The sequence below is a fragment of the Phragmites australis genome, chromosome 17 (genome assembly GCF_958298935.1).
Source record: "Phragmites australis chromosome 17, lpPhrAust1.1, whole genome shotgun sequence".
NCBI classification, from domain to species: domain Eukaryota; kingdom Viridiplantae; phylum Streptophyta; class Magnoliopsida; order Poales; family Poaceae; genus Phragmites; species Phragmites australis.
In genome coordinates, this window is record NC_084937.1 from 29,242,068 (window position 1) to 29,266,213 (window position 24,146).

Below are 24,146 nucleotides of genomic sequence, written 5' to 3' on the forward strand. Positions count from 1 at the left end.
GGTTTTAAGCTGAGTTGAAGCAAGGGAACCCTCATGAGAGCCTTCACAAGACGATGAAAGCAGCGACAAAGCAGAGCAGCAGCATTGCCGAACGTGACAGCAGCGCCGCTCCGACTGAGGCGGCGGACGAGGACGGTGGCATGGCTATTGGCCCGGGCGCGGCCGCGGGCGGCTGCTCGTCGTGCTTGAGCGCCTCGACGGTGTCCTTGTCGGTGTGGAGAGACTTCTCCAGGACGGCGTCGTCGATGCCGGTCCCGAAGAGCGTCAAGGGGAGCGAGATGGTGCCGGGGCTGGCGCTGCCGAAGGCGGAGATGGCGCGGGCCACGTCGGTGCCGTTGTTCAACTGGAAGTGCACCATGCCCTTTGGGAACACGAACATGTCGCCGGACTCCAGCGTCTGCGTGTACACCGTGCCGTTGCGCGCGGCGTCGATCAACCCCACCAACAGAGGGCCCTGCACCACGCACAGCAGCTCCGACGCCCTGCACGCCATGGCCATTCCATACGTGCATGAGTCCGTGTATGCATGTGCACATCAGCTACATGCATATGCATTGACTACGTACGTACCTGGGGTGGATGTGCGGAGGGTTGATGGTGCCGGGGCCGTAGACGAGGGCGGCGTAGGAGACGGACTGCCCCAGCAGCGCCGGGAACTCCGCGGCGGTGGCCTTGGAGACGATGAACTTTGCCGAGTCGCCGGAAATGCTGGTGATGAGGCGTGTGTACGTGAAGAAGGTGCCGTTGATCAGGGACGGGTCGGTGGCGTGCGGCACCACGAAGTCTGTCAGGATGTCGGGGTCGCCGGCGCGGGCAGAGAGAGGAAGCTGGTGAACCACCATCGCACACAGGAACAGGAACCGGAGGCAGAGGGCGAGCCTGGACCTGGATGGCGCCATTTCTCGCCGGCCGGCCGCTGAGGTGATAGAGGTGTGTCAACTGTGATCGATCGAGGCCGGTCGAGGCAGCATCAATGGATGGATTTTATACGAGTCTCGTGGCCTTGGAACAGCTGTGTGCACTGTCTATATGGACGCACGCATGCCTCCGTGGTTTCCTAGGCTTCACCAATGTAATTAACAAACTCGTTAATATATATATATATATATATATATATATATATATATATATATATCTCTGTGTATGTTACTATGTACAGGTACGTCTTACGTATTTGTATTATACATGCTCTTGTGTGACAGTTCATCAAGTATTATCTATCATTCAGAACAGCTTGATCGACAATTGAACAGAGAATATCTCTGAACTTAACAATGCATGTTTAGGCTACAGCCGTCAGGTATATTCGCTCACCATGCCAATGCCATGTTGTTGGAGACAACAAGAGTACAAGGGTTAATACTGGCGGTGTTAGTAGCTGCTAATATACCTGAGCTATTTGCTAAGAGAATTTCCCAGTTCTGTGTATATGCTAAGCTATTTGCTAAGAGAATTTCCCAGTTCTGTGTATATGCTAAGCTATTTGCTGTTCTAGTTTGTCCTATTTGTAAGCATAAGAGAAGCCAGGTCAACAATAATCCTATCAATTGTGTTTCCCTATCCTGTTCCAGCTAGCTGTCCAGTTTGCATTAACCTTTTATTTATAGAAAATGACATGGCTTTCATGGCTCCATCATTCAAATTAGATAAACTCGGACAAATACACCAATATGCTGAAAATTAGTAGGGCAATTTCACTGTTCCACGAAATGATATTTGGATTGTGTGACGGAAGGTTTGTTGTATATTACTATATATATTAGTCCGAATCTGCATAAGGGTATAATTTTCATTAGGGACAAATTAACTTTTCATCGTCATATCTTATCCACATCGAATAGTTGAAGCGCGTGCATCTCCAATGCATCTAACGGTGCATATAGAATTTAACATATCCAATTTTCTTTAGAAATATGACATATGCTGACCACAATTTTCTTTAGAAATATGACATATGCTGACCATTAGCAAAATTGTTTCTGATTTTAATTATCTACTACGTTTTGATGTGTCCTGCCATGATTTCTACAAATTAGCATCAACTCATGTATGATGTATCCATACCTTCACGATGACTTATTTCTACTGCTATACATGTATCCGTACCTTCCATTGTTTCTATTTATTTATTTTACTTTGAGAATACATATATATTGCATGTATGGACATGAGGATGGGTTAATGTTAACTCAGACATTTAAGTATGAATCATCTTGTAAAATAGACAGTGCCATTTTAGTACTGATGAGGAACAGCAGTAGTTGGATATAAATAACGGAGAAGAAATAAACGACATTTGATTAGCATCAACTGCAAGGTCGGGAAAACTCGCATGGAGTTTGATATGATGATGAATAACGGCAGAAATGAACAAATTTGAACAATTAGCTCGAAGAGTTCATAACAAAATTTCAAGATCTTTCCATATCACATACGGATCAAATAAAAAGCTGATGACAAGGACACATCGATCACACCGACGATTCAAGATCAATTATTCCATCACTCACTCACTTACTACCCCCAGCATTACTCTTGGCAATGGCAGGTTATTCAGGAAGACGAAGACACATGCCAGAGACGCGCTTCTAGAAGCGTATTATGCCTTCTGGGGGGAAGGAGTGAGGACAGCCTTGAGCTTCTGGACCGTCGCCACGTCGGTCTTGAACGACTTGGCGAGGACGGCGTCGTCGATGCCGGTGCCGAACACGGTGACGGGCACGTTCACGAGCCCGGCGGCCGCGCTCCCGAACGCCGAGAGCGCCCTGGCGGGCTGGGTGCCTTGGTTGAACTGCCAGTGCACGGTGCCCTTGGGGAACACGAACATGTCGCCCGTGGCCAGGTCCTGGGTGTAGAGCTTGTTGGCCGTGTCGACGAAGCCGACGGAGAGCGCGCCGTCGACGACGAGCAGCAGCTCGGAGGCGCGCGGGTGGGTGTGCGTGGGGTTGACGGAGCCCGGCGGGTACGAGAGCGCGGCATAGGACACGCTCTGGCCGTTGAGGACCGGGAACTCCGCCATGGAGGCCTTCGTCACCGTGAAGTTCTGCGGCTCGGGGGCGGTCTTGCTCAGCGCGGCGCGGAAGCCGCGGAACGTGAAGTACTCGCCGGTGATGTTGCCGAGCACTACCGGCGGGACGACGAAGTCGGTGAGGATGTCCGGGTCGCCGGCCACGACGGCCAGCGGGGCTGAGAGCGCGAGCAGCACGAAGATGAAGGCGCTCATGCTGTTGAGTGCCATTACAGGGAGTGACTGAACTCTGCAGTGCAGTTTGATTAATTGCTTGTGTTGTGGAGGCAGCGAAGAAGTATTTATACACAAACATCTCGTGATTAATTATATATATATATATATTGGAGTAATCGAGGACGATGCATTTCTAGTCTAGCTACATTGAGAAAGAAAAGCTCCAGCTTAGAGATGCTTGATAAAACTTATGATGTGCTTATTATTACTATAATAAATCTTCAGTTGAAGCTTCTCCAGGTCCCGGGTACTAGCTGTTTTGGGCAGCTAACCAAATATCCTGCACTTTTCGAGCTGTTTATGAAGAAAATTGAGGGAAAGAAAAGGAACTCTTCTTCTGACGGAGCGTCCAATTAGTTTTCCATCTCGGTTTCTCCTTTGACAACTCAGTTGGGGACTAGTTCAAATTGACAACGGTGTTGCTGTTGCTGTTGCTGTTGCCGGCCTCTCTTGTTGTTTGCACTTTGTACAACCGATGCTGCCATGGAAGTGACTGTAAGGACATCATTCGGTTCCTAAGGCTGCCTTATTTCCATGATGCTTTGCTATAAGGTAGTACAAGAGGAAAATTAAGAGCATGTACAAGAGGGTAATTACTAATATTTACTAGCTAGTTACAACTGGGATCAGACATGGGATCTGTTAAGGTAGGTAGCGGCACACAGTACATTCGTCAAGTCAGTTGGATCAAACTGAGGCCTATCTACATCTTCAGTTATGCTGTTAAGACTACTAACATCGTCAGAGTGCAATGGAGTTTACATCTCATGTGTACATCCTGCAGAACATTATTGTTTCCATTGTCATATTTTGCTATTTCTGATTTACACGGTGCAAACACACACACACACACACGGAGGGATATGGGACCCATGTCATTGCATCAATGCTGTAAGGATATTTCAACTAGCGAACCTAATGAGCTTTCTCAGCATCTGTTTTAAAGAACTTTGCCACGATTATGTAATCAAGGGAGTCCTTGTTGTTAGGAATAAATGTGAAGAGGCAATTGATCTACCGAGATGATCCGCGTGAGAGATCATGGCTGACAATAGATACACGATGTTCGTTGACGTAGTTTAGCCGAAGCCTACATCCCAAAGGCATTAGCACACAGTGCTCCCCACAATTGCAACATTTGCTGCCCGGGTCCTGACAAAACCGTTAGCACCCTGCGAGTCTGTAACTATATCATCATGGTTATAACAACGACCTCGACACAAACTCTACCCTGCTACTAATACAACTAAGTTCAAACACAACTAACTAGTACACATATTCAACACACATTCTAGCACTTGTTATGTCTGAAGAAATGGCAAAACTAATTGAAATCTTCATTCAGTTCTTATAAAACTTCCACGCGCTTCTTAATCGCAAAAAAGGCCCCAATAAGTTCAGATCAATGTACTCTAGGCTTGGGCTATAGCAGTTATGTACACTGAAACTAAAAATCGTTAATTTGTAACTGGATCGGTTCGTTCTCAGCTCCTCATTGCCTTACTGACGATACTTGTGCACAACTCATCACTCTCGTTTCGACGAAAAAGACAGAAATACATAGCATTTTATTCGAATCCGACTGACACCGGACGAAATTTTCAACCAGTAGATGTTTCCCAGCTAGTAGTGTTATTTGAACAAGCATTAATACCAGAAGTGAAAATTCTCAAGAACACTAGTGTGACTTATGCCGGTGACGAGTACCGACACGACCCCGGCTGCCGCGCTCCCGAACGCCGAGAGCGCGGTGGCGGGCTCAGTCCCCCGGTTGAACTGCCAGTGCACCATGCCCTTGGGGAACACGAAGATGTCGCCGGCGACCAGGTCCTGGGTGTAGAGCTTGTTGGCCGTGTCGACGAAGCCGACGGAGAGCGCGCCATCGAGGACCAGCAGCAGCTTGGCGGAGCGCGGGTGGGTGTGCGTGGGGTTTGTTTCGAATGGAGATATAGAGAGACAGTAGGTAGTATCGAGTCCATCAAGCAACGAAGAACTTCATTGGTGGTTGAAGGTGAATGATCTATCTCTTTCTTTACCTAATATTAGAGAGACTTTCGAGTCCTCTCTGGTTCTTGTGGTGGCCGATCGGCCTTTTCTTCTTCTTGCGAATGCTCAGTGGTGAATCTAGGTGTTGATAACGTGTTTTGAATGGAGATATAGAGAGACAGTAGGTAGTATCGAGTAGGAACAGAGAGTGAAAAAAATCATATAATCTTCATGAATAGTGTGTACATATATATTCATGTCTAAGTGATATAAACATGTCCGTTCGGGTGCAACTGCAACCCGAACAGATGTCCCTTTAATTAGTAACTGCAGATGGTAGTTTATTTGCTTAATTGATCTGTTCGCAACATGGTTAATGGAGGCCTTGGTCACCATGAAGTTGGGCATCGGCATCGGCATGGTCATGGCGGCGTGGAAGCCGGTGTAGGTGAAGTCGCCGGTGATGTTGGCGTTCGCCGGGATGATGTAGTCGGTGAGGATGTCTGGGTCGCCGCCCAGGACAGCCAGTGGCGCTCAGAGAGCAAGCACCAGGAGCACAATGGAGTAGTTGAATACTTGAATGCCATTGCAAGATGTCTTGGTTGAAGCTAGCATGGTGTTGCTTGGAAGCTAAAGGAGAATTTACTTTGGTTGTGTGATGGCGGGAATGGTGATCGGGTAGGTTTCTTGCGCAATTTATCATGAGATTTCTTGGCAAGGAATCGGAGCCACCAAGAATGCAGTTTGTCACTTGTCCCTTGCCAGAGCATAGAGAGTAACTAACATCACTATCTTGGACTGAGCTCAATGCACTCATTGGGTTCATCGGGCTTCCGTCCTCCTACCACGGACTAATCCACATCTCAGCAACCACTGATCCAACAGTGACTAGAAAATATTGTGAATTCATGGCTTCGTGATAACACCCACGATAAAAAGTTGTATATTAGCCTCGATCGTCAGTAATACAGTAACTAGACTGCTTGGAATGAGCAGAGCAGAGGCATTAGTAAATTGCGCCACAATCAATTGAGGCAAAGGCATCCAGCAGCAACAGGAACAATCAACCAAAATAATATAACAACATTGATACTCCATATTTCGACCAATATTAGGCTGCCAATTTGAGCTGATACTCCATATTTGAGCTTAAAATAGTACCATAATCTAAAAAACATTTAACATTCTCAAGGTCAACGGTAACATTCACTGATAAGTGTTCAAAATAAACTTAATATAGCAGAAGACACCAAGACCCTCATGTGTTTGTGGCCCTAGTGTAAATCTGCTGACTGGAATGAACTGAGACCATCCTTATGAGCCCCCTTGCCATCAGGTCCTTGATGCCCCTTCGTGCCAGGGATCCATTGATCTGTGGGCAAAACCAACTTTTGTTACTCACATGCTGGTTTAATGAGATAAATCGAGTAAGCTGCTACACAGACATCGGAAGCTAAGCTAGCAAACAGATTGACGCAGAAACAAAATGTGACCAGACATTCTACTTGCCGTAAGAGCCAGAACTTTCTAATGTGAACAAAAAACAGCACAGCTGTAAAGCAGATGATGCACCAAATCCAACCTCAATTGAGACATAAACGCAGAAAAAATAACTCTTTCGACAGTCTTATGTCCCCAAACTGAGAATAGTATTTCCAGCTTCTACGGACAGTCCTCAAACAATGACTAATGGTTAAGACAGCTTTAGAGTGTTCAACCACACATAAGATAACAACATGAACAATATATATGTTCCAGGACTACAAATGGGGTCTGACGCATGGTAAATGCAAAGATTACGAGACATGTCCATGAATCATCCATCAGCAACATCCACCATATAAACTCTATAAGCTACCGGCGTTAGACAGTAAACAAAAAAGAGGTGATTCTGTATACCAACAAATTTGACACTTCTTAGGTCCCCAAACTGAGAACTGAGAATAGTAATTCCAGCTTCTGCAGACAGTCCTCAAACAATGAGTAATGCTTAAAAAGGTTTTAGAGCGTTCAACCACACATAAGATAACAACATGAACAATAAGTATGTTCCAGGACTACAAATGAGGTCTGACACATGGTAAATGCAAAGGTTACGAGACATGTCCATGAATCATCCATCTGCAACATCCACCATATTACCTCTATAATCTACCGGCTTTAGACAGTAAACAAAATACAGGTGATTCTGTATACCAACAAATTTGACACTTCAAACTGATCAGAAGGCCTTTTATATCCTAATCCCTAGTAACTGGAATGGTTGCAGCAATCAATCCAAGTTGCCACATAACCTGAAACTACAGAATGCGATGGCCACGCATTATGCTGACAAGTCACAAAGAAACTGCAATATTGCACAAAGCACGATCTATCTAACACCAGGAAGGCAGGCACACAAAGTAAGAAGAGATACATAATTCCATTCCATCTGATGATGAGGGGTTACCCTGAGGCGCTCCGAGAGGACGGATGGGGTGATCTGCTTATACTTGGGCACCTCGGAGAGCAGCTTGTCGTAGGTGGCCTGGTCAAACAGCACCGAGTTGTTCACCTTCTCCTTTTGCTTTCCCTTGCTCCACTTCTGCAAAACCAACGACGCGGCAATCGCACGCACCATGAGAACCCCAAAGATTGGAAACCCAGTATCCAAGACTAATTCGACGAAACGAGCGAGTGGCGGAGACAGGCTCACCTTCTTCTTCTGCTTGCCACCGCCGGACTTGGCCGGCTTCGACGACGGCGGCGGAGCCTTGTCCTTCTTTGGGGCCTGCAAGGAGACGAGCAGATTAGCACGGCACGGCGCGCATCAAATGGTGGCGCGAATCGGTTGCATCGAATCTCTCACCATCTCGTCGGCGGCGGCGGCGGCGGCGCGAGGCGAGGGAGCAACGGGAGACAGGGAGCGGCGGCAGATGTGGGACGTTAGTTATATAGCGAGAGGCCATTAGAGTCCCGAAACCCTAAACTCATATATCCACCGTCCGATCCGATCGGACGGCTGAGACTGGTTTCGGCCGATGGGCTTAGTGCGCGGTCCACTTGGGCCCAGCAAAAGCCCCGGCCCATCTCTACTCTACTTCGGAGGGTTCCAGAAGCTTTAGTTGAACAACTCATCTCTCCGCTTTCTTCGGGAGAGGGCAAGCCAAGCGAAGCGGCGGCGGCGGCGGCGAAGGGGTTGACGTCATCGTCTTCCACGGTTCCTCGATCGCGGCGATGGCGGCCCGGGCGTCGGCGAGGTTCGTGCAGCGCAGGCTCCTGTCCTCCGGCGGCAAGGTCCTCAGCGAGGAGGAGAAGGCCGCCGAGAACGTCTACATCAAGGTCTCCTCCACATCCCCTATTCCCTTCCCTCCACTCCGCTCTCTTCCTACGGGGGGCGGCCTTCGTTTTCTGATTTGATACGCGATTCCTGTATGCATGTGTTGCGTCCGTGATGCGATCTCAACTCACAATTAGCTCCGCAAGTGTGGGAGTTTAGTTGTGATCTGTACGAACTCACGATTAGCTCCACAAGCGCTGTGACTTGAGATTTTTTTTTTTAATCTAGGTGGCTTTGTTATCTCTAGAAAGCACATACCGCTGAATGTGATGGTGAAAACCCTAAGCTAGCTAGCGACATTGGAGGTGGTGTCCTGCGCCCCTGATCCAACAACGCTGGGATTTGGGGATGAGTTGTTGGTTGTCTACCTCGGCCCCATGTTTTTGTTAGTCCACATGTGGTTGAGATATGCACCACTGGATTATTGCTATGTCATGCGAGATTGTGGGTTGTTTTTGCTTTCTGGAACTTCGTAGGGTCTTGTTAGATTAGTTATCTTCTGTTTTCTTATGAGTGTGGTGCCATCCCAGAACTGACACTGCTGGTGCTTGTGAATTTCAAAGCAATGATGCTTATATGAGTTGTTTTATATTCTTTTAATGAATGTTAAGGCCTTGAGGCCCCTCAATGGTTTAGATGTTGTCTTCTTGGAGAAATCATGCTGGTTGAGACTTGGAAGCACTGTGATGTTAGAATTTTGTAGTTTTGCCATCAGCTGATCACTTTGTTTCTGTTTGCTAAGTGCCCGGTGCCGTTTTCTGTGAACAATTTGTTAAAGAGATAGTATCAGGCTTGTGGAATTTCATTGTTAATCTTTCAAACCCATCATGAGCTATGTTTGTTTGATCATATACCTTTTACTGCACTTCGGGAACACCACTGGTTATGAGTGTCTAATTAGATGATAGAATTACAAGTTCATGATAGTTTGAGAAATTTCTAACATGTATGTTAATACTCTGCATTGCTAATGCCTAGACACTTATACTGCTTGCTATACTTGAGTTTTGATGCAGTCTGTCTGTCTGTCTGTTTGAGCCCCGTGCTCATGTTGATCTCTGCAAGTGTTCTTACTTGGGATTTCGTTCTAGGTTGCTTTGTTATAGTTTAGTTTCAGGAGGCAAGAGTATAACAGTGAATGTGATTATGTGATGGTGTAATGCGGTTGCGAGTTAGTGGCATTGGAACAATATCCTGCACCCCTGATCCAATAACACATCAAGTTATGGTTCAAATGTTGGTTGTCTACCTGGTCATGGTTTTGGTAGGCATTTGTTTGAGATACATGCTTATTGATTATTTCGATCCTGACTGTGATTGTGGGTTGTCTTTTGTTTCTGGAACTTTGAAGGTCATGAACTCTGTTAAGGTCTTGTTAGATTGTTGTGCGATATGGCTCGTCAAAAAAAGTCCTATAAGTTTTTCTTCTGAGTATGGTTCAATCCCAGGATCACCAATCATGATGCTTGTGCATTTTTGACAATTTGTTTGTATATTGTGACACTGGTTGCGGCTGTGCATTGCTTCTGAGTATGCTTTTCATTAGCTGACTGTGTTTTAATCTGTTTGCAAAGTTTCCAGCAGCATCGTATGTGAATGTATTTCTTAGTAATAGTATTGGAGCTGAGAATTTTGTTCTGAGTCTTTGAACCAATCTTGAGTAGTTTGGTCATCCACTTTTTGCTGATGTAGGGGAATACAACTAGTTTTGAGTATGTAACTAGGTGATAGAATTACAGGTCAAGATGTTCAAGGATTTCTAATATGCATGTGAAATTTTGTTGTTATGTTTGTGTCTGCTTTGTCTGCTAACATAGCATTAACATTGGAAATGACTGCAGAGCTGCAGTGACAAACCTGTGCATAAATATGATGTGATCCAATTAAGCATTTGTTACATATGGAGTTATGGAAGTGAATATTCTGTCCTGTAGCAGACTAGCTGGTTGAATGTTGTGTCCTGTAGCAGACTAGCAGGTTTCACTTGATGTAACCATGTGTTAAATATTGAATTATGGAAGTGAATGGTGTGACTGTAGCAGACTAGCAGGTTTCACTTGATGTAAGCATGTTTTAAATACTGAATTGTGGAAGTGAATGTTGTGACTGTAGCAGACTAGCAGGTTTCACTTGATGTTTTCAACTGTAAAAAATGTGTAACCTTCAGTGCTGTAAAAAGTTTGTAATCAGACAAGACTTAATAATAGCTCAAGTGGTATTTGATAAGCTTTTTCACTGCTTCTTTTGAAGTAGAAATCCAGTATGCACTATTTTTTTTTATTTCTGCCTCTTATCTATTTTTTACTATTAGTAGTGCCTTTATTATTATTGTTGTTGTTTTCTCATCATCTTTTTAGTTGGATTTTGTGGGTTTCATCTCTAGCCTACCCCAACTTGCTTGGGACGAAGGCTTTGTTGTTGTTGTTATCTGATCTATTTTCTCCTGTTTATCTATGGTGTGTTACTATTCTCTTGAATTCTTGATACTGTGATAATAGCATGCCTCGTGAATTTTGATTTACTGCAGAAAATGGAACAAGAGAAGCTGGAGAAGCTTGCACGCAAGGTACGCAAACACACAATATCTCTACCCATTGATTGAGCAGTGTCCTGTCGTGTTTCATCATAATATTCTGCTTTGTTGATGTCTTGTATGGGGATTATGCATTCTTTTACATGGAATCATGAATGTTTAACAGGGTTATATCATTGGGTATGCATGTTTCACCTTGCTAAATATCAACCTAGTGTATCTGTTTTATTGGTGTGGGTCATGAAATTGTTGTCGCTGCTCTTACACGAGATATATGTATCATGGTTTTAGGGTCCCAGCTCAGGAGAGCAAGCTTCGTCAACCACGAGTGCAGCAAGTGACGTAAAGGCCGGAGGCGGGGCAACAGAGTCAACATCTGCTGGTGTGTCGACGGACAAGAACAGGAACTATGCTGTCCTGGCAGGCACAGTTGCTGCCTTGGGTGGCCTGGGTTGGTATCTCTTGTCAAAGCCTAAGAAGACGGAAGAGGTCGTGGACTGAATGTTGTGAATGGGATCTCCGGATGCTCTGCCTTGTCAGTCTCACCCATGGACCTGTCTCTACCTTTGTTGTGGAAATAATTGTTGAATGTACGCTGCACTAGTTCTGAATTTGATGCATCACCAGACTTTCAAGTACGCACTCTGAGACCTTCTGTAGTTTTTTCCCCTCAACGTGACAGACTTTCAAGAGGTTTTTCTTGGGTACTGCTCTTTCGAATGAATATGCCAGAGTGTATGCATTGTCATCTGCCTCGGTTTCGCTTCTATGATTGCACTTGTACTAGCATTACTTAAGCATATGACTGACTACCACTCTGATATGATGCTTGGACAATTGATGAACAGATGGATGACACTTGAATTGTAACTTGGCATATGCGCTGAAATGGCAAGCGTGCTACTTAGGTTATCGGATCGTAAGTTGAGAACACTGAGACAGCTAGCACGTAACGTACAGAAAGAGCCAAAAGAGGCCAGAATTTTGAACATCATCAGACGACTGACGACCGGTCGGTCAAGAATGCACGACGGCAGTTGTTTCTTCTTTGCTCGATTAAAACGTGCCTGCCCAAATTGATTGGATGCATGCGCTCATTTTGGGAGGAACTACAAGATATCACAAGGTGATTTTTTTTTTAATCTCAAATACAGGTTACACCATAAGTCAACTCAATTGTTATATTCACTGGAAATTGACAAGTAACTGCACTGTAAATGATCGTTGCAAATGTGTACTAATTTGTTATGCTATTTTGATAGTCAACTCATTCTTGAACAAGTTTATTCAAAAGCAGTAATCCAATATTTAGATGTTGAACATGTTATTCAAGAGAAACTCTATGTATCATAAGAAACATGTTAATCCAATATATAAGATTATAATCATGTTATAACCCAGATACAACTTCAACAACGAACAATATGACTTTGCAAGAACACTATGTATCATAAGAAACATAGTCCATTCTGCACAATGCCAAGTTCCAAGTTACAGCTACAATCAGGCTAGCTGCCTCTTTCAGGGCAGAACCCTTGTGTACATTTTCTGTTCATCTAACAGGCACATCACTACCTTCTTCGGCTTTTGTAATTGCGGTGATGGAGATGCTTGGATTTCTTCTAGTCTTTTTTAATGTTTTTATCTCTCTTATCTCTTTCCTCCAACTTCTTATTCTTTTCTTTCTTGCTCTGTGGTTCAGAGCTGGATGGCCTTACATCCAACGTTTCCCTATGCCAATGATCATCCAGAGACTTGGATCTAAAAAATGAAGGCTTCTCCGGGCCTTGCACTAAAGTGAGATTAGAAACTTTTGACACTAAGATACGACAAATAGTTCTACGTTGTATCCCTCTTAATAGCGCGACGTACTTATACTCAATTTCAAAAATAAAACAACTTTGAATCATATTGAGCCTTTAAATACCTTCGAGTACCATTTATTTCTTTCAAACTTAGAGGATTACCAACTTTTATATCATCGTCACTTCATTTCTTCTTGATTCTTCATGCGATTGATGCAAATCACCCATAGCTTTTCATGTCCCCACACGATATTGGTGCAAACCCTTCACTTGCTTTTCACCACTGCCTTGGTCTTTCAGCGCTAAGCCATTTACTTACCCTTCACCACCGGATGATTCATCGTAGCTGAGTCTTACTTACCTTTCACCGTCTAGCCATAAAAAAACCATTTTATATTTGACATTTCAAGGAATTCATTTTATCATATATAAAGTCCACTCTTGTTCTTTACTCTTATCATATATGATTTTAATTCAACTTATGTCTTCTTATGGATTCTAATCCTCACTCACTCTTAAGTACAAAGCACATGAGTTAATCCATAAAACTCTATTAACAATGACATACATTTAGTTATTTGATCTCCACAAGTAACTTAGCATTCACATTTATCGCCAATCTTCTATGAGTTTTTCTTTTCTGTTACGAGCATCACTAAAAGTTTAATGACTTTGATATTGAACTCATAGTAATTCTCAACGAATTCATGCTTCATCATTTATGCATCTTCTAGTGAATAACTTAATAATAATTCTCAACATAATTGTTAGTCTATATATATTATCATTAACTTACCCGAGAATTACTAAGAATTTATTTATCTTAATGCATATTTCTCCTCCATACATCACTATGAAATAACCTACTAATAAACTCAATATTATTATTAGTCCATAGATATTATCATTAATTACCAAAATCTCACATATATGCTAGATGCACTTTCAGTTTTCTAAGTCCAGACCATAATGGACTGAATAAAAGTGGAGTGATTTTCATTTGTATTATGTTCTTTATCACGTTCATGTCGTTACATGGAAAAAAGTATTCTCTACACACTAAATGATGTTTGTTAGAGATCCAGATTCTCTAGGAAATATTTCGATTCTGGATTCTTCTTGAAAACATTTCGCTGATGAATTAAAATCATTTCTAGAAAATCGTTTGGCTAGCTGGTTGGACTCGGTTTCTTGGCAGAGAGGATGATGGTGCAATTGATCAATTTGCCCTTATCTAGATTTGTTGTTTTTCCGGTGAGTATTTAATGGTGTAACAATATTTATATTTCACTTTTCTTGGAATAAACAGAATACAATAAAACCAAATATCCTTAGTGGGAGAGACTGTAACATTGGGCCGGGCCTCATTTCTCGAGAGAAATGTGGGTTGGGCCGGTCCAGAATCACAAGAGTTATCAAATTGCGATTTGGATTAGTAGGACGACGACCATCTGACCAAGCCGAGTCGGAGATGGCTGCCTGCTCAACATTTATCACGATTCTATTGACGCGTAATTTGGAGCTGAGCTTGCTTCTGCTTCTCTTCACAAGAACATCCTCTGACTTCTTTTTTGTTATAATTACTCGGAAGCTGATGTGACACTTGGAAAATTATATTGATTGAACTCATGAATGGTCACTTGGCTTGCTTTAGACCCGTTCTTGTGGCCGCAGCGACAAAAAAGTGTTGAAATAGCAAGCATCACAACAACCTTAAAGGAAAATGGCCCCAAACTGATGGATGCATGCACCCAAATACAAACTATTTTCGTGCAGAGACAAACAATGAAAATGGCCCCCCTCTTTTATTTTTCCGACACGCGCGTACAATTTTGAGGTACGTTCTTCTCAATGCATGGCCCGTACGTCGTGCTAAGAAATTTCCTGTTACGAGACCAATTCACAAAGCTACTCAAACTCAGTTTGGCCACTGCACCGCACCCTCCTCGATCGATCGTACTGCAGTCTGCAGCTAGCGAGGTCTATAAATTTGGCACATTATATTATATTGATCAATCCTCCCTACCCTTAAGCTTGTCATCACAACCACCAACTCACAAGGCCATACATAATTTCACAAGTAGCTAGCTAGCCAGCAGCTGCCCTGAGAATTGAACTGAGATGGCGGCGGCATCAGTGGTTGTCGAGGCTGCACTCGTCACCTCGGTGTTCCAGCCAGGGAAGCTTGCAGTCGAGGTGACCACGGTCGATCACGCCGCCGTGCCAACACCGCCGATCCCGATCCTGATCGTCGCTCCAAAGGATGCCGGAACATACCCCGTGGCCATGCTCCTGCATGGCTTCTTCCTCCAGAACCGCTTCTACGAGCAGCTCCTCAAGCACGTTGCCTCTTTCGGCTTCATCATGGTTGCACCCCAGGTACACTGTTCACTACGTACTGCAGTACCAACTTCTTCTACTATATAGTGCAATGCATCAAATTAGCTAGGAGTAAATCTTTTTGGCTTCTGTTTATTTGTTGACAACTTAACGATCGACACTGGCCATGGCCATGCATATATATATATAATTAACTGAATTATTGGTGCTGGCATAATGCAGTTCCACACCAGCCTCGTCTCCAACGGTGACACCGACGACATCGCCGCGACAGCCAAGGTCACCGACTGGCTCGCCGAGGGGCTGCCCTCCGTCCTCCCCACAGGTGTGGAGCCCGACCTTTCGAAGCTCGCCTTGGCCGGCCACAGCCGAGGCGGCCACACGGCGTTCTCTCTAGCCCTGGGGCACGCCAACACAAACCTCGCCTTCTCCGCGCTCATCGGCCTCGACCCGGTTGCCGGCACCGGCAAGTCTTCGCAGCTCCAACCGGCCATCCTCACCTACGAGCCCTCCTCTTTCGACATTGCCATGCCGGTCCTGGTCATCGGCACCGGGCTGGGTGACGACAAGGAGAACATACTCTTCCCTCCCTGTGCCCCCGAGGGTGTCAACCACACGGAGTTCTACGACGAATGCAAGCCGCCATGCTACCACCTTGTGACCAAGGACTACGGGCACCTCGACATGCTGGACGACGATGCTCCCAAGTTGGTCACCTGCCTCTGCAAGGAAGGGAACAGCTGCAAGGACGTGATGAGGAGGACCGTTGCCGGGATCATGGTCGCCTTCTTGAGGGCCGTGCTCGGAGAGGAAGATGGTGGTGATCTCAAGGTCATACTGAAACATCCGGGGCTCGCACCGACCACGCTGGACCCCGTTGAGGAGCGTTTGGCATGAGCAGCAGCAGAATCGATCATATTGTATAATTCATCATACTGATAAAATTCACTTAATCTGTTAAGCTACATGAATAATTTGTTTTTGTAAGTCCAAATCATAATCAATGAATAAATTTGGAGGGTTTTTCTTCTATGTTTTCATGTTTGGCACGATGATGTGGTTACTTGATCAAATAAGTTTTTTTTTCAGTATTGTTTTGGGAGTTGCATGGTACTGAATTGACACGTCACTGAGACATGAAGTCACAAATCCTGAATTGCCAATAAGTTGATCCATCCATCTTCATCAGACCTCAAATGTCAGTCAAATAAAAAATAACATCTCTTTTCTTTACTTAACCATCAAATCAAATTAATAATATAAAATGAAATGGAGATGAGATCATTTACAAACAGGGCACCACTCTAATCCAATCCAATACTAAAACTACAATTCGGCAATAATTTACCAAAAGCCAGCCAGGAAACAAAGGAAAAACCAGATATAAGAAGAAGAAACTGCTCGGATTTCCAAGGCCTCATGTTTCCGCGAATCCACATCTGACGCTTCTGGGTAGCGCCACGCGTCGAGCATCCGGCGGAGAATCGTCTCGCCTTCCTCCGCCACGCACGGGACGGACAACCGCTGCTGCTCATACAATTATTATTATAATAATCCCACGCGCACCAAAAAGAAGAAGAAAAAGAAAAAGAAGAGAAGAAGAAAGCTAAACAAGGCGGACGGCAGGTTCCGGAAGAAACCTCCCCTTCCGCCGCCGTCGTCCGATCCCCATCGCCGCCGTCCTCTCGCTGGTACCACCTCCTCTTCCTCCTTATCCTCTTCCTCTGCCTTCCTTTCCCCCATCCAACCACTGTTTGTTTGAGCGGCCGTAAATCGACACCACCTAAATTCCACGCTTTAAGCTTTACCTACTGATTGGTTCCTGTCCTTCCTAATTTAAATTAGGTACTTTTCCTTTTCCCTACCAACCAGTTGCTGCTGCTCCTGCTCCTGCCCCTGCTTTATAGGAGTATATTGTTTTGTTCCGTTCTTGCCTTCGTCTTCTTCTTTCTTGAAAGTAAATTCGGTTCTTGCCTTCATCTGTTGTGTTGCGATTCATCTAGGACTAGGAGCGGAATTTAAGCGGCCCGATTGCTCTTCTTGAAGGTTCCATCGAGAAAGAGAAAACGGGAGCGATTTGTCCAAGAAATTTCGGTTCCGGGATCTCGATTCTTGGTCGGCAGGCAGGCGGCCATGATGGTTGTTGATACCGTCACCGCGAGCACCTCCATTATTGCCCCCTACCTGCTCGACCGAAGGTCCAGGAGCACCCATCACCACCTCCGCCGGACGCTCCATGTCGTCGCCTGCCGTCCCCTGGCCACCGGCTTCGCAAGCCGACGGCTTGTGGCCCGGGTCACCAGGCGGCCGGTCAAGGCGCTGGCTATGGGGGTCACCAAGGAGGCCAGCCCTCGCAGGGAGCACCGGGGGATCCCCGGGGACGGCGGTGACATGGGGGTGACGAACCCCGCCCCGTCATGGCCTCCGCGGAACAGGGCGGATGATCCCAAGCTGCACAACCCGTTGCTCCGGCTCGAGCGGATGGGATGCGGGTGGCTTGGCGTCATCCTTGAGTGGGAGGGGGTCATTGTGGAGGATGATGCTGAGTTGGAAAGGCAGGCATGGCTGACCCTGGCTCAAGAAGAGGGCAAGTCACCGCCTCCGGCATTTGTGTTGAAGAGAATCGAGGGGATGAAGAATGAGCAGGCTGTTTCTGAGGTTCTCTGCTGGTCTCGGGACCCCTGCGAGCTCAGGAGATTGGCCTCGCGAAAGGAGGAGATACACTGCAGCCTTCGGGGTGGCGCCTTCTACCAGATGAGGAACGGTTCGAGGGAATTCATGAGCACGCTCGCCAATTACAAGATCCCTCTCGCTGTGGCCTCCACACGGCCACGGAAGGTTATTGAACAAGCCATCGAAGCTGTTGGTGTGCGGAGCTTCTTTGATGCGGTTGTGGCAGCGGAGGATGTGTATCGGGGGAAGCCTGACCCTGAAATGTTTTTGTACGCTGCGCAGCTCCTGAGTTTCATCCCGGAGAGGTGCATCGTGTTTGGGAACTCCAATTCGGCGGTGGAAGCTGCGCACGATGCCCGTATGAAGTGTGTCGCGGTCGCAAGCAAGCACAAAATTTATGAGCTTAGTGCTGCAGACCTTGTGGTGAAGCAACTCGACGAGCTATCTGTGGTAGACTTGAAGAACCTTGCCGCCATTGAGTCCCCAGAGTTTGGCATGGAACCTGAACCAGAGATGGAGGAGGAGGAAGAAACGTCCCCACCACCATCGTCAGTGGGTGTAGATGATTTGCTCTGGTAAGAGGCCAGACTGTACATATGATTGATTCCTCTCCTGCACAGATGTATGATTGTCAACTGTCATATCGATCAGGAAGGGCTTATTATCCTTCTAATCAGTAGAATGTGATGTGTAGAGATGTTGTTTAGAGCTCACAGACTGTATGTATACTCTGAAAGAAACAGGGAACTGAATATAGCAATCATCAGGGCATTTAAACTGCAGTTCCTGAAACCATGTATAATGTCTATGGCAAAATCAGAAATCCAGATGTTACCTATTTTGTTCTCTCTAGTCTTGTTTTCTACACTTATCAGATGAAGCGTTATTTGGTCCCCTCTGTGGATATTGTTATCATGAATGATTGCTTTCTTTTGAGAGTTATCCTGTTACCGAAAATATGGGGTCAAGTGAAAAATGTTCCAACTGATGCCTGGACATTTGAACCTTTACTGGACATTTTATTCTGTCTGTGCATTGGACATTTTGGTGCAAGTCAGCTGTGATATATTGAAGCGCGGCGTAGTTGTGCTTTTCTTTTTTCTAGAGCGATGTCTTGTGGAATGGTGAGGTCAGAATCAGATTACTAAGCGAGCGAAGCTAAGAAGGTAGCAGGAAAGGAAAGGAAAGGTATGCTGTTTGTCTTGAATCATCTGAACAAATCATTGGCATTGTGCAAATGCTGAGACCAGTAGTAACTAGAAGAAGAAGAAGAAGAATAATGTGATGCGGCAATGCCAATGGGCAAGGAGAGAGTCGGAATGGAAGCACATGCGCTCCATGTGCTGCGCCAATCCTTCCCCGATGGAGGGGAGGCGAGGCGAGGCCATCGCTGCCGTCCATCCTCCCACACGTGTCGCCCCCACGTGCGCAGCGTGCCAACCATATGACTCCCAGTCCCAGCACGCCGCCGCCGCACGCGCGGAAGGAACCCTAGGTAGCAAGTTGCCCTTCCCTTGCTGCGGAGGAATACGGCGGCGAGATCCAGGCGGGATGCAGTCGGGGCCGGGCGAGGAGGACGACGAGGAGATGGGGGTGAAGGAGGAGGAAGACGAGGATGAGGAGGAGGAGGACTACTACTTGGACGCGACGGCGGGGCGGTACCTGGAAGCGAGCCCGGTGGCCCCCATGTGTGTTGGGGCAGGGGGAGGCAGGGGAAATCGGCGGCGCGCGCGTGAGGAGAAGGAGCGGACGAAGCTGCGGGAGCGGCAGCGTCGCGCGATCACGGGGCGGATCCTGGCGGGGCTGCGGCAGCACGGCAACTACAACCTGCGGGTGCGCGCCGACATCAACGAGGTGATCGCGGCGCTGGCGCGGGAGGCCGGATGGTGCGTCCTCCCCGACGGTACCACCTTCCCATCCACCGCCGCCGCCCACGAGGTAGGTGATCTGCTCTCCTTCCTCTCCTCTCCTAGTCGTCTCACTTGAACTTCAACTTGAGAGAGAAGAGAGAGTATTTATTATTATGATGATGTCATAAATGAATGCTCGGTGCTTTCAAAAATATAAATAAATAAGGATGAGGTTTTTTCCTGACCGTTGATTTGATCGCACACAAAGGAAAATAAATAAATAAATAAATGAAAATAAGAAGTCGCCCCCAGTGGAAGGACGGCATCCCCCTCCGTTCCGCTCCCGCCTCCCGAGGAGAGGCCGCCACCGCCACCGCCTCCTCTTCCCCCAACGGTCCGGTCGCCTCTCCACCGCATCCGGACGATCCAATGCTAACGCGTGCTCCTCCTCCTCCCTTCCTCCAGTCAGGCTCAGCCCGCCCCGTCATGGTCGCCGCCGCGCCGCTCGCGCTCCCCTCCTCGCCGCCTCCCCCTCTCCCACCCGTCGCCGCCCGCCCAATCTCCCACCGCCCTGCCCCCACCTCCCTCCGCTCCTCCTCCCACCTCTTCTCGCCCCCGCGCGCCGCCGCCCCCGACGGAAACTCCTCCCCGCTCCTTGCCGTCCCCGTCCCCATGGACGACGCCGTCGCCAAGCAGGTCAGCGCCCCCGCCTCCCTCGTCCCCTTGCCTCCGCCTGCACCAGCCTTGTTGCTCATCTGCCTCTCTCTTCACTGTTGGCCTCCTGCAGGTCGCCGATGTGGCGCCGCGCCCGCCGGAGCGGGACTTCGCCGGCACGCCCTACGTCCCGGTCTACGTCATGCTTCCGGTAACCAACTCGCCCCCTTTCCTGCTGCTGCTTCTGGAGCTACGCCATCACGTCCTGATGCTGCGCCTGCCTGTTTTTTTGCAGCTTGGGGTGGTGAATGGCAATGGCGAGGTGGTGGATGCGGACGAGTTGGTGGGCCAGCTGTGGGTGCTCAAGGCAGCGGGTGTGGATGGGGTCATGGTCGACTGCTGGTGGGGGAATGTCGAGGCACACAGGCCACAGCAGTACGACTGGACAGGCTACAAGCGCCTCTTCCAGATGATCAGGGAGCTCAAGCTCAAGTTGCAGGTCAGAGTCTCAAGATTTTAATGCAACCTTTAATAACTTCTGCTTCTGTGGGTAATTATTTGTTGCATGATGTAATCATACGATTGGGGGTTCCATATCTCTATTGGTTATTATACATGGGGTTATTTTACTCATCTGCTCAGGAGATTGCCCAGTATCAGAAGAGATTGCTATATTGTCTTGTTTGCAGTAGGCATCACATGTTCTTATTTGAATGAACACACGCCGTGTTCTTTTTGAGTCCGTACTCTGTAATCAATATCGAATTAGCTCATGATGTGATTGATAGAATGCTAAACAATGTTTTGGATTCATAATGAATCAATCTAGCCGAGCACACATCTGCTATGGATGAAATGTCTTGCAAATTGTTGTAATTCAAGTTTGATTTTCTTGGCTGATGTTGCTTACATCCTTTCCCCATTGAAATGGTTAGGTGGTCATGTCGTTCCATGAATGTGGAGGCAATGTTGGAGATGATGTGTCTATTCCTCTCCCATATTGGGTGACGGAGATTGGAAGGAGCAATCCGGACATCTACTTTACTGACAGGGAAGGTAGACGTAATACCGAGTGCCTATCATGGGGTATTGATAAAGAAAGGGTTCTACAAGGCCGAACCGCAGTGGAGGTATGACCATTTGGCTGTATCTTGCTCTGTATTTATTACTGTGAAAGTATGACTGCAGCTTGTCTTCTTATTTATTTCCACTTGTTATCATATATTTGTGCATCTTAATCTTGTCTGCTAGTTTTGATATTACTGCTCTGGATAACGAATTGGAAGTGGAGAAATTGCAAATAGAAGGCTTAGTCATCTGCTGATGTTAAATTACGAAAATGATTTTTTTTTTAATTGGCTGCCGAATACTTGAAAGTTGCAAACATCTTATCATGTTTCCAAAGTACCAAATAATTGCAATTGCAATATGCATTCAGCAGATTCATTACTGCCTGCGAATCCACTAGTTTGTCTAGCTCTGCATTGCTATCTTCCTAAAATAAACCTGAAGTACTTTTACACCTCATCTACAAAAAGGTCTGGACATTTTTCATGAACCCCCTCTTTATATTTGAAGTGGGAAGTGGGAACTACTCTGAATTTAATTCCATCTAACTTAGAGGGTCTTGAATTAAAAAGTGGCAATATTTATATATTGTCATGTGTGGTACTTTCTTGATTCTGTTATGATATTTAGGATGGGTGCATGAGCAAACTGTTTCTGTAATGTTGAGTGCTCTTTATGTGTCTAAACCTTCAAATTATATTTTCATTGGAAGTTCAATTGTTTATGTGTTTCTCTGTTTCATTCCCATATGTCTGTGAAGGTATACTTTGACTTCATGAGAAGCTTCCGAGTAGAATTTGATGAGTATTTTGAGGATGGGATCATTTCAGAAATTGAGATTGGACTAGGGGCTTGTGGAGAGTTACGATATCCATCTTATCCAGCAAAACATGGCTGGAAGTACCCTGGCATTGGAGAATTTCAGGTAAATATTAATCCTTCACCTTTTCTGTTACACTTGCAAATGCATTCATCCTTCTGTTCTCAGGGATCAGTATCTATCTACCTATTGATATATTGTTATAGACCATTGATAGTGTATTTTGCTCCAGTGCTATGACAGGTACTTACAGAAAAATTTGAGAAAAGCTGCTGAAGCACGTGGACATACCATATGGGCAAGAGGACCAGACAATGCTGGCCATTATAATTCTGAACCAAATCTCACTGGATTTTTCTGTGATGGAGGAGATTATGATAGCTACTATGGCCGTTTTTTCCTCAACTGGTACTCGCAGATGTTGGTGGATCATGCAGATCGTGTACTAATGTTAGCAAGGTTGGCTTTTGAAGGTTCAAATATTGCTGTTAAGGTCAGTTATCATTGTTAGTTTCTTGAAGTGTCCATTTGCAATATTTTGATGGTTGCTTTGCGGGCAAGTATCTGAGTGAACTTGGGATTTCTTCTTTGCATCCCAAGTAAATGAAATGATTGGATAGCATTATTCACTTCTGTGATATTGCAGGTGTCTGGCGTACACTGGTGGTACAAAACTGCTAGTCATGCTGCTGAACTGACCGCCGGATTCTACAACCCATCAAACCGTGATGGTTATGCTCCAATTGCTGCGGTATTGAAGAAACATGATGCTGCTTTGAACTTCACATGTGTTGAATTGCGCACTATGGATCAGCATGAGGTATACCCTGAGGCCTTTGCAGATCCAGAGGGCCTGGTATGGCAGGTATGGAACCTTTCCACCATCTTCTGTTTTGCATGTGCTTGGCAGCAGCTGAGTAGGCTGATGTATTTTTCTCTAGTAAGCAACACCTCTGATACTATCTTCCTACCAACTAGCTTGTAGGTTTTTTCTGAGCAACTAACTGGTACTTGGCACATCATATTTCAAATAAGTTCTGCTCTTTAGTTAGGAACAACTTGATGTTATGTTAGTGTTCTTTATCTATTGGATGTATTGTTTTTCAGGTGCTAAATGCTGCGTGGGATGCTGGTATACAAGTAGCTAGTGAGAATGCTTTACCTTGCTATGATAGAGATGGGTTCAACAAAATTTTGGAGAATGCTAAGCCACTGAATGATCCAGATGGACGACATTTGTTAGGATTCACCTACCTGAGGCTTAGCAAAGTTCTCTTTGAGAGACCAAACTTTTTTGAATTTGAGCGCTTCGTCAAGAGAATGCACGGTAAGATATACCGATCACCCGGGTTTCTGGTAGCAATACCATTTTAGCCTCAGTTAATCCCATCTTGACCTTCTATTGCTATGTTCTTTGCAGGTGAGGCGGTTCTTGATCTGCAAGTATAGATTGTTAGCGCATTACATACATATATACAAGTGATTCTAATTGCCTTAGGCCTTTATGGCTGATGGGGAACAGAGATGCCATTTTTGATCTTCTTGTTTCATAGGTGGTAGTATCAGCTGATTTTTGAGCTGTTAAATAGAACTCGCTGCTCCATTTGTAAAGCCGATTTGCATATAGTTGTCAAGCGGAAGAACCAGTTGGTTTACTTGAATTGAGGTGGGTTGGGTAAACAGTTAATTCCGTGGACGCCGTTAGCTATATTATGTGCCTTACATCGTATGAGCAGATTGAGGCTACGCTGCAGTGTAGACTTCTGAAATCTGAATACTCAGGCTTGTTTATGATCAAATGTGATTCTGCTCACAGGTATTTCTATGTTTCTTGCCTGACCTTACCAAACATAA

At 45.9% G+C, this 24,146-nt stretch overlaps 7 protein-coding genes and 1 pseudogene across 11 annotated transcripts; 4 read left to right on the forward strand and 4 right to left on the reverse strand.

Annotated features, from left to right (window-relative positions):
• Positions 1–43: 43 nt before the first annotated feature.
• LOC133897070 (germin-like protein 9-1) lies at positions 44–899 on the reverse strand. The gene is made up of 2 exons (XM_062337644.1): positions 571–899; positions 44–482 (listed from the first exon to the last, which is right to left on the reverse strand). The coding sequence occupies exons 1-2, from the start codon at positions 897–899 to the stop codon at positions 44–46; spliced, it is 768 nt and encodes a 255-aa protein (XP_062193628.1).
• A 1,700-nt stretch (positions 900–2,599) lies between these two features.
• LOC133896749 (germin-like protein 9-3) lies at positions 2,600–3,238 on the reverse strand. Its single transcript, XM_062337354.1, has one exon. The coding sequence runs from the start codon at positions 3,236–3,238 to the stop codon at positions 2,600–2,602; it is 639 nt and encodes a 212-aa protein (XP_062193338.1).
• Positions 3,239–4,891: 1,653 nt separating this feature from the next.
• LOC133897071 (germin-like protein 9-3) lies at positions 4,892–6,147 on the reverse strand (annotated as a pseudogene).
• Positions 6,148–6,293: 146 nt separating this feature from the next.
• LOC133896731 (small ribosomal subunit protein eS25y-like) lies at positions 6,294–19,303 on the reverse strand. Its single transcript, XM_062337333.1, has 5 exons — positions 19,274–19,303; positions 8,079–8,102; positions 7,926–8,000; positions 7,680–7,814; positions 6,294–6,602 (listed from the first exon to the last, which is right to left on the reverse strand). Exons 1-5 carry the CDS (start codon positions 19,286–19,288, stop codon positions 6,489–6,491), a joined length of 363 nt encoding a protein of 120 aa, XP_062193317.1. The 5' UTR covers positions 19,289–19,303; the 3' UTR covers positions 6,294–6,488.
• On the forward strand, positions 8,322–11,849 carry LOC133897243 (uncharacterized protein At2g27730, mitochondrial-like). The gene is made up of 3 exons (XM_062337890.1): positions 8,322–8,551; positions 11,077–11,115; positions 11,374–11,849. The coding sequence occupies exons 1-3, from the start codon at positions 8,447–8,449 to the stop codon at positions 11,581–11,583; spliced, it is 354 nt and encodes a 117-aa protein (XP_062193874.1). The 5' UTR covers positions 8,322–8,446; the 3' UTR covers positions 11,584–11,849.
• LOC133897242 (chlorophyllase-2-like) lies at positions 14,894–16,259 on the forward strand. The gene is made up of 2 exons (XM_062337889.1): positions 14,894–15,266; positions 15,450–16,259. The coding sequence occupies exons 1-2, from the start codon at positions 15,009–15,011 to the stop codon at positions 16,122–16,124; spliced, it is 933 nt and encodes a 310-aa protein (XP_062193873.1). The 5' UTR covers positions 14,894–15,008; the 3' UTR covers positions 16,125–16,259.
• LOC133896730 (5-amino-6-(5-phospho-D-ribitylamino)uracil phosphatase, chloroplastic-like) lies at positions 16,536–18,752 on the forward strand. 5 transcript variants are annotated; one of them, XM_062337332.1, is made up of 3 exons: positions 16,536–16,918; positions 17,073–17,184; positions 17,274–18,752. In XM_062337332.1, the coding sequence occupies exon 3, from the start codon at positions 17,361–17,363 to the stop codon at positions 18,477–18,479; it is 1,119 nt and encodes a 372-aa protein (XP_062193316.1). In that variant the 5' UTR covers positions 16,536–16,918; positions 17,073–17,184; positions 17,274–17,360; the 3' UTR covers positions 18,480–18,752. The 5 variants fall into 5 exon arrangements, with proteins under 5 accessions (XP_062193316.1, XP_062193315.1, XP_062193313.1 ...); XM_062337331.1 differs by lacking the exon at positions 17,073–17,184 and having other exon boundaries at positions 16,536–17,072; XM_062337329.1 differs by lacking the exon at positions 17,073–17,184 and having other exon boundaries at positions 16,537–17,072; positions 17,231–18,752.
• Positions 18,892–23,988, forward strand: LOC133896729 (beta-amylase 2, chloroplastic-like). Its single transcript, XM_062337327.1, has 10 exons — positions 18,892–19,838; positions 20,216–20,446; positions 20,538–20,615; positions 20,700–20,903; positions 21,340–21,534; positions 22,233–22,397; positions 22,525–22,785; positions 22,939–23,157; positions 23,400–23,619; positions 23,713–23,988. The coding sequence occupies exons 1-10, from the start codon at positions 19,185–19,187 to the stop codon at positions 23,739–23,741; spliced, it is 2,256 nt and encodes a 751-aa protein (XP_062193311.1). The 5' UTR covers positions 18,892–19,184; the 3' UTR covers positions 23,742–23,988.
• Positions 23,989–24,146: the final 158 nt, after the last annotated feature.